Below are 9720 nucleotides of genomic sequence, written 5' to 3'. Positions count from 1 at the left end.
GTGTGAAGTTGAAAGTTTTTACAATGTATATATTAAAAGATCAAAAATAAACTGTATATTTTGAGTGATGCTCCTGAATATTATAATAATCTCAATTTAGTATTCCTATTGAAACATCAGTTTATTAACATAGCAATCAATCAAAGCGAAATGGTGAAACGATAAGCCGAACAAAATATTTGGAAACATAAATGTATAACATCGTCTTGTGAATGTGAGAATATTTTAAATTGGTAGTAAATTAATGATCAATATTTTTATTTCACCAGTGAGCTTGAAATAACGAAAATTATGGTGTGTATGAGTTGTATGCAGTTTAACCGGGGAACTGCAGAACATGGCGAAGGATACACACTCTAACTGTGTGAGATATTGTATGACTAGAACCTACTGCGTGGTATTAATTTCAATCACTCCGAATAGGCTACAATTTCGAGAGATGACTAATTTCAAGATCCGGAATAACGTGATGTTAGATTGAACTGGGGATCACCGGTTCGTGGCGTATCCCCGGTGCGTTGGTATGTATTCATACGAAATTACCCAGATGCAGCGTTTACAAACACACGATCACACAAACACAAGCACGCACACCATTACATTGATTATCATCTTGGTTAACAAAAAAATGATTAGAAAAATGTTGTTACTTACTAAATGCGTCCAGTCGCCTCCTATATCTCGCCATGGATTAATTAACGGTGGGGTTTTTGGACGGCTAGGTTCTTTGTCTCTGTATACAACACGTTCTTTATATACTACCTCTGTTTACAAGACAAAAATATGAAAAGTCTTTACTATGCATCACTGTACTTATTTTCTATCAGTATTTCCAGTAGATTTTGATATACATTATTATGTTTAAAAAAATGTTGAGAAACAAACAAACATGAAATGTGATGAAGCTATAGACTCAAATTGATACATATTTATCCTGATTTTAAAGCCTTTGCAAATCCATTTAATTGAAGATTTTATCATTGTCAAAATAATATATATAAGTAAAGTAATTTTAGAATGTTGTATCTGGTATTACTTCCTGTTAGTATTGAGTTCAGTGCGTAATAAAACTGAAGATTATACTTTTCAATTGCTTAAGCAGACACAGAATAGGAATGAACAGCCATCGTTGTATTTCCCCTTCTTTCATTTAATGTTATTTCGTATTTTCATTGATACATGTATACTAAAATGTATACCAGATAGATATTTTCTGTGTACATATGTTCAATTCTTCAACATTGGAGGGAAATAAAGATATATTAATTAAAAAACACAATTGTGCATGCTCAACAGTTATACAAAATTCATTTATTTGTTTCACATTTATTTATTCATTTTACGTATAGTTATAACAAAATTTTACTCTGGAAGTTTCGTGAAATGATCTCGCTTCACTTGCAATGACTGACGTGGTATTATTAAGTGAGTTTTACAAATATAATGTGCAAATATGCATTACAAGCACATACTGTTCGAATAATATACAATAAGATTTTTATGTTACATTCGCTACTAAGATGATTATGTGATATGTAAATTAGGTTGCAACTATTTAACGGAATTTACATTTGCGAGCATCATTCTGTTTAAATTTAACTGTTCTCCTATTCATCGAAATACGACGCATTATTTAAATATGGTTCTGAATTATTTATTTCACAATGTAAAAACATATTAGATCTGAACTTTGTTTAATATGATAAGAAGAAAATCTAATATTCAAAACAGTTTAATAATATTATTCTTATTTACAAACCTGGTTTCGATTTACCAGTTCCCATGTCTGACACAATAAATGAAATGACGTTACATCCGACAATATTCCAGCTACGTGATCGATTCAAACCACGTGATCACTGCTTAAGTAATTTATATTTTTAAACCAATGAATATATTGTTGTTTTCACATTTTTCATTACTCTGTGATGGTTACTAACACGTAAGTGTTCTATGGTTTTTTGTACTTGATATAAAACGGATTGAGTTTAAGTTCGATAATAAATAGAATAGTTTATGAATTTTAGTTGTCTTTTTTGAATTACACATTGTGTTAACGGAAGGTACGTAAAAAGATTATAATATCAGATATGTTTTACCGTTCGTGCTGTCAGAAAATATCACGACTGATATTTTTGGTAGGTTATATTTTCCTGTTGCAATCTGACAGTTGATCATATTTTATGTCTGCAATAAACATACTTTCACAGCCAAATAAATGTACAAGAATAATCTTAATAAAATACTTTACATTCGGAGTTAAGCTCGGACTTTGTTAATCTTGTCATAAATTTGATGAGTTTCCTTTTATATCTTCATTTGCATTTCTTTTTGACGATATTTAAATCTTTTTAGACCTAAATCAGGAAAATTAGATACTTGTAATTATGGGATCTTCTCCGTCTAAATCAGATCGCGTGAGTATGTTTACATTTAATAAGATATAGATAAAGTATTCTAAACACAATTGCATTGCATTTTTAAAATTGTTCGAAAAACTGCATTTTACTGAAATGAATCACGATATGTAGTACTACACTTTTAAGTAATTGTCTTTGAAAAAAAGTTGTGAAAGCCTAGCTGCCTTTTTTTCAGGCTTCCGGTCCGAACGCATATGCACGCACGTTACAGCTCATATACTTACTGATATGTTTTATCTCAGTAGAGATACTTAATATCTTTAAAACTAATAACTTGAAAGTACAGACATATCTTTTCTATTGTGAATGCATAACACACTTTATGTCTGTTTCTTATGAAGGAAATATACTATGACCCCAGGAATCCAGAATATAAAATTCTAAGTACGGTGTACCATGTTGTCTACAAAAAGGTAAATCTAGTTGATTATTTAATATCTCAGAATCACATACTTATTTTCAAAACATAATAAAGCTTCTTAGAGCAATGTCTTTGCAAGGCAAACGTTTTAGTAACAAATCAAGGTTATCGTAGGTTTTATTGTTTTGGGGTATAAAACATAAAAAATTAAAATTTGTGTTCGTTCGAAGTTTCGCCTTTCGCTATAAATTTTAAATACAGTCAAACCTGTGTTAAAGACTACCTTTGAATAACAACAACAACTATTAAACCTACTAAAAAGTCACTATTTTCTCTTTCCGTTGACTATAAACAGTATCATTTTACCTGTGTGAACAAGAGAACAATTTTTATTGTCTAAGGGTGGTCTATACAGACTGTAGTTCTTGCAGTAAAATGGTAGCGGTATTACATTTTTTATTACAGACAAATGATGCTGGCGGGGTTTTGATTAACAGCGAAACTGTGAAGAAACTTGAAAACTACTATGATGTATGTATAATTCACTATTTTTTCACACTTGCAGATAAGACACCAGTGATTGTCATCTGTAGAATAAAAGAAAGATTTACTAGTTCGATTAAATAGTCAGGGTTATGCATTTAGCATTTTAAGCACTTGATTATATATATTCTGGCAAGACTTGACAAGGTAACTTATGCCGTCTTTACATCGTGTCATTCCATCTAATCTTATTCAAAAGCCCCACCATATTAGATCAAGTTGTTTACCAATATCCTACGGGAAGCAATACAGGAAATCTTAGTTATGAACTATTTGCAGATAATGTGGACTTACTGAATTTTCACTGATATACGGTAATGTAACAAATCGAACATAAAGAGATATGTACATGTAGGATTTACGTAAGAAACGAGTCCCCATTTTTCGGAAATTTTAAAATTAAATGTTAGAACTTAAAATAACATAGTTTTTCGCATTCATGTACAGTTTAACCTCTGTAACAAAACGTATCGGATAAGCATGCAATTTCTAGTAACGATTATATTCAAAATTGCCACAAAAATAGACACTTTCGTCACTTTGTGCTCATAAACACCAAAATATTTGATTTTTTTATTTTCAAAATACTTCCTGAGAGAGCATTCTATCGCAAATTGTTAAGAAATTCCAATTATCAATTTCATGATGGAGGGTTCCTTGTAAACACATTATTAAGATGAAAGTCTAGTTGTTGGTGTTAATGTATACAAAATGGTGACAATGGTTATTACTATGGTAATTTGAAACAACAATATATGTTGCTGTAACTGGGAAATTCATACTTTATTTAACATACATGTATCGGATAGAGAAAACATCAGTGTTATAACATCAATTTACTTTACACATTATCATCAGATTTCGAGATACAGAAATCGAGGGTCATTTGTTTTCTTTATGTATATCCTGCAGATCCCTTTTTGGTATGGGTGGATAAAAAAGTATTTTGTGTTGTTATAATTTTCCTGCCTTATAACAGAATTCATGAGACATTCATCATGATGATATACATTTGTTGAGTGCACATTTTGTTGATATTCAAACTTGTTCGTGATGTTAATGCGCAATCTTTATCACTACTTTCAAATCATCGTAGTATATAACCCAATTAGTAACGTATTGTTACAGAATTCGAGGTGGTTGAAACACGTGACTTATAACCAGCCAGTTACTTCCAGTCAAGTACCTGCGTCAGGACCAGTCAATGATAACAGTATGTGTTAAATAAAGACAAACACTTTAACAAAGTATTATATTACCTGATGCGTTTTAATCTGCGACTAAACTCCTTTAATTAAATCTGGAAAAAATGCTGTCACCTGGTTGAAAAAGCAATTCATCTCCGAGTCATATATTTGCGAACTTGTCTGGCTATAGATACTTTGCTGGTCATTCAATAAATAGTAATTTGTTTGTTATATTATGCTTTGGCGAAAAGCCATCGTCCTATATGCTGCTAATTACTTGTTTAACTGTATTTTGTATTCAAGTCTGAAGTAAAAAGGTAAATATAAAACCCCTTAATTGTCGAAGTGGAGTATAATTCATCAATGAAGTTCAACATCAATCCAGTATTATACCAGCCTTATTATTTAATCGGTATTTCAAACACGTTCGTTGTCATAAATTTTGTTTATAAGATTTCCATTACAGAAAGGCTACGAAGCGCAATTGAAGTGGAAGTATACGATCCAACACCTTCAGAAGCAACAGAATTGTTCTTGACTGCGTTTAAGCAAATGCTTCGTAAAGAAGGCATAAATATTAAGCAAATTACAAAGGTCAATGACGGCAAAGCACCAGTTATTTTGATTTGCAATGTGGCAACTCGTTTAGAGGCCGATATAGACAGAGCATTATCGTCCGTCAGAAGTAAGCTATTTTGTAGTAAACCAAGCTTCGATTTAAATTCAGTGTATTTGAGTCATTTAGATATGATATCATATTTCAAATACTGTTGCATTGTAGTTTTGATGTTGTTATACATTTACAAGTTCATGACCCTTGATTTTATTATCCCCCAAAAAATGCGGAGTGATATTGTTTAGCGTTGTCCATCCGACTGTCCGTCCGTACATGCGTCCGTCCTAAATTGGAAATGCTTTTAATTTCAAACAGTATTTAAGCTAGAATCACCAAACCTCACATATTAATTAGCGCCTGACTTTCACTCATACATATAATTATCTCCCTTGACCCTGTAAAGGGAGAGTATTTCCACTTGATTGTCTGGAAAAACTGAAAATGCTTATAATTAAAAATGCGTTGCAGCTAGAATAACTAAACCTCACATAATTATTAATCAGCACATGGAATTTGCTCACATATAGTTTTATCTCTTTTGATCCAGGAAAAGCAGAGTTTTTCCTTGATTTGTTTAAAAATGATTGTAATTCAAACAGAGACCTAGTAATACAGTTTTCCACTTGACTTAGTACAAAATACAGATTTTCGACTGTACCTAAGTAAAATATTGATGAATCTTTATCAATTCTACACAATGGTAGATCACTATAGGGTGGTGATGCATGCACATTTAATAGCGATTTTGCCCTTTAATTATTTTAGAATACACAATTCCTAAATAACAAAGTAATCCATAATAATGATAGATGGATCTTAATGAAAAGAAATATAAATATAGATCACTATATGTCAGCGGTGCATGCGTATTTTTCATTGGGATCTCTTCAGAAACTGCGGTGTTATTGCCCTTTACAAATAACCTCGAACATTACAATACCAAACGTCGTCTTTTCGCCTTCCGGAATGACATGATAGAATCAAATGCACTGGAGATAAATGAAAGTAAGATTCTATAATAATTTTGGCATATTTGTTAGTCTTCAATAAAGTATCACCAGAAGAAATTGCACACTTTAACTTCCCTGCTACCTCCACCTTTCACTCCAACATCTCGGCCTTTATTCTATTACTGAATCTGTCAGTCACACGATGTGTAACTTTAAAATTGTAAGACTGTTTTTTTTTTTTCATAAAAAAGATAGACCAGCGGGTGCCATACCGACTTTTGTGGAATGAATTGAAACAGATCAACCTCAATGCAAGACATAGTGTTTAATTTCTCAATATTCAATTGAACTAATGTTACAGTATGCATAGTACTTGAGGGGTTTGACCTAAAGACCCACAACGGCTAAGTTACTTTTTTCTCCCACAAAAACTTCATGAATATCATTTTTAAAATACAGGTAATATACAGCTATACTACAAGTTTTCAGGTGGAGAATTTAGGCCCTTCCTGAATAAATGTGTTTTCACATCTTCATCTGCAAACTTATTCAGTGACACTTTTCAGCATAGTTTTAAGAACATAGAATAGATGAATAACTGTCTTACACTGTAGAAACAAAATGTGATCGAAATTTAACTTAATACACTGATTTCCGTACATGTTTCTACATTAATTCAAAAAATAAATGTTCAGACATTGAAATCCTTGTCTTGGCCTAATATATGTAAATGTCAATTTGTAACTAGATACTTGTATATCTCATATTTTTAAGGAAATCATGTATAATTACAATCATGGAAATACAAACAAATACAGTTATATTGTGGCGCAAGGCAGCATCCATGTAAAATTAATATATATTGGAAAGCATAGATTAACTGAATAAGTTAGCAGAATAATTGGTAAAAACACTCTAATTCAGGAAGTTAAATTATCCACCTGTAGTTTTATCATAATGATTTTCACTAATTGTTTGTGAAATTGAAAAAGTAGGATGTTGAGGGATAAAACAAAACTTTGAAAAAGTATTAATGTCGTGTGAGATAAGGCAATATTTTAAAACGAATAATGTTTACACGTTCGCTTAAGATACTTATATTCCAAAATACAAATCAGGAGATACGCAGATACCTTAATTTATTGCTTTCTAATTTGTTTCCCAAAATATGACAATTTAAATGCTTTATTTGTTTATACTTTCAGAAACAGATTATAACCGTATAGTGTTGATAGCCTTACATGTTAAACCTAAACATGCACTACCACAAGAAGGATCAAAGGAGCAGTTAAGTTTGCAAGAAGAAAAGTATCATGATTTGCGAGGTGTTGTTGATATTGCTTTTACAAGTGAAAATAATTTTTATGACTGTGATATGAACGATGTTGCAGTTAGTGAAATACGGCGTCTTTATGAGGAGGCGTCGTAGCTTAGAGTTTGTGAGAAAGTAACTGTTGAAGACAAATTGATAATATATCTGTATTGGTCTGAAAGGATAAACTGTTGTAATATAATATACAGTGATGGTCCAGAATCTATGATATCAAGACAAGCATTTTCAAACTATTAAATATATGTTTTATATTGAACAAAACTTTGTTAAGTTTATTAAACCATTCTCCATCAATATTAATCTTTAGCCCGCTGGCAAGGGATTCTGCCTTTGTTCGATATTCAGTCAGTAAATTTTCAGTGAGATGTGCAGGCTGCTCTGGGTCTGGACTGTTCGCAAAGGCAGAATCACTTTCACCACTTCGTCAAACATTCCTTTAAATAATTAATGGTACTGTTTAAACTGAATGATAGACTGGTCCATTTAGGAAATTTAGCAGAATAAAGTTTAATACAGAAGTACAAAGGTGAACCTGAACTTTACACCTTTCTATAGTTATACCGTACAGTCAAACCTGTCTTGAGAACACGCCATTGTGACCGTCATAAGGTGATTTCTTAAGAGAGGGGTCTCTTAATAGATTTTGTTAAGTAACAGCTGTTAAACCGGTATTTTTGTACTTTTTGTAACCGTATGCTGCAAATCATACATACATTATACACTACAGTTCGTTTTTGTAAACATCATGTTTGTAAATATTAAAGATTGCGCTTTGTTACCTTTACTCCGGCTTCCATATTTTAGTGTTTCTAGTATAAGAAAACCGTTAGCTCAAGCTAAAGCAAAACATAATCAAAATTTGTAAAGGTCATTTTATAAGTAGAGAAATTTTGTTTTGAAAACGTGTAAACACGTATGACCTAGTAATCGAACTATATATTAAATGTTAACAAATTAACAATTCTGTAAAATAAATGTTTTATTTGCATTAAGGGGAAATGGGACACCTATATGCAAAAATTTTCCTGCGCGCAGATTCTTTTTAAACTTTGTGCACTGACTGAGAATCAAGTTTGTAAGGAAATATATATTAAAATCATAGGTTCCAAGGCTTGAGCCTTAGTTATCTGCCCTTGAATATCAGAATATACTAAAAATCCAAATTTCAAGGGCAGATAATTCAAGATCAATGCAAGGAAATTGAGTATTTTAATTTTATTTTGTTTCAGACTTTATTTGCAGTCAGTATACAAAGTTTAAAGAAATTCAGTCCATGGGAAAGACTAGGACTTTGCGGTATCATTTTGTCATGTTCAATTTAGGACATTTGCAACAGTCTCCATATTGACGAGGGGCAAAAAATGTTCTGGCAGAAGGAATTTCTTCTTTAAACTCTTTCTACTGACAGAGAATAAAATCAAAAACAAACCATAGGAACCCAGTTTTTGTCATAAAATACCTGCCCTTGAAAGTCAGAAAATTCTGAAAAACAATCCACTTTCAAGGTCAGATAATTCAAAATCAAGCATGGGTACCTATTATATATATATATTTATATATTTCTGTTTCAAACTTGTTTCACGGTCAGTACACAAAGATAAAAGAAATTCTGCCCGTGGGATTTTTTTGCCCTGTATACATATAGGCAACTGTGGCATTTCCCGTTAATAAATATAAACAGCCATTATCAATCATAATTATCAGGCATCATTACTTCGCCTTTAAAAAGTCATCAATCTTAGTGTGTCTGGTTTCGTACGTGTTAAAATGTCTGTAATTGTGAACTCTAAAGTAATTGCACTATCAAACAAATCATTATACCCAAGATTGAATGCATAATGTCTTATGCTTGAAATGTATCTGTGTACATCACTTTCTGAGCAAATCTTGCCATTAGAACTATCAGCATCATTTGAAGAACTATTTTCGTTATCATTATTATAATCGGTAGCCATCTTAGTGTGTCTGGTTTCGTACGTGTTAAAATGTCTGTAATTGTGAACTCTAAAGTAATTGCACTATCAAACAAATCATTATACCCAGAATTGAATGCATAATGTCTTATGCTTGAAATGTATCTGTGTACATCACTTTCTGAGCAAATCTTGCCATTAGAACTATCAGCATCATTTGCAGAACTATTTTCGTGATCATTATTATAATCGGTAGCCATTTTGTTCTCTAAGAATTTGTAATTCCTATGTTCCTTCGCTGTTAAGGAACAGTATATGTTTTACAGTCATTTCCCATACGCCTGGATACTTAATTTATTCGTAAGATATTCTAAAGAGGTTGAGCCCGCTCGCTTAG

At 31.8% G+C, this 9720-nt stretch overlaps 1 protein-coding gene across 1 annotated transcript; it reads left to right on the top strand.

Moving 5' to 3' along the window:
• The first annotated feature begins 1872 nt into the window (after positions 1 to 1872).
• Positions 1873 to 7603, top strand: LOC128550805 (uncharacterized). Its single transcript, XM_053530621.1, has 7 exons — positions 1873 to 1942; positions 2356 to 2417; positions 2762 to 2833; positions 3247 to 3312; positions 4453 to 4537; positions 4978 to 5196; positions 7283 to 7603. The coding sequence occupies exons 2-7, from the start codon at positions 2388 to 2390 to the stop codon at positions 7504 to 7506; spliced, it is 696 nt and encodes a 231-aa protein (XP_053386596.1). The 5' UTR covers positions 1873 to 1942; positions 2356 to 2387; the 3' UTR covers positions 7507 to 7603.
• Positions 7604 to 9720: the final 2117 nt, after the last annotated feature.

Source organism: Mercenaria mercenaria, chromosome 18, assembly GCF_021730395.1.
Source record: "Mercenaria mercenaria strain notata chromosome 18, MADL_Memer_1, whole genome shotgun sequence".
Taxonomy (NCBI): Eukaryota; Metazoa; Mollusca; class Bivalvia; order Venerida; family Veneridae; genus Mercenaria; species Mercenaria mercenaria.
The sequence above is the reverse complement of the archived record's forward strand: the minus strand, read 5'-3'. Positions and strand labels throughout refer to the sequence as shown.

Bases quoted from the DNA above. Each gene is read 5' to 3' on its own strand.
- LOC128550805 (XM_053530621.1), top strand. From the start codon at position 2,388: ATGGGATCTTCTCCGTCTAAATCAGATCGC. The intron at 2,418-2,761 runs GTGAGTATGTTT...TTTCTTATGAAG, and splicing joins CTCCGTCTAAATCAGATCGC to GAAATATACTATGACCCCAG. The intron at 4,538-4,977 runs GTATGTGTTAAA...TTTCCATTACAG, and splicing joins AGGACCAGTCAATGATAACA to AAAGGCTACGAAGCGCAATT.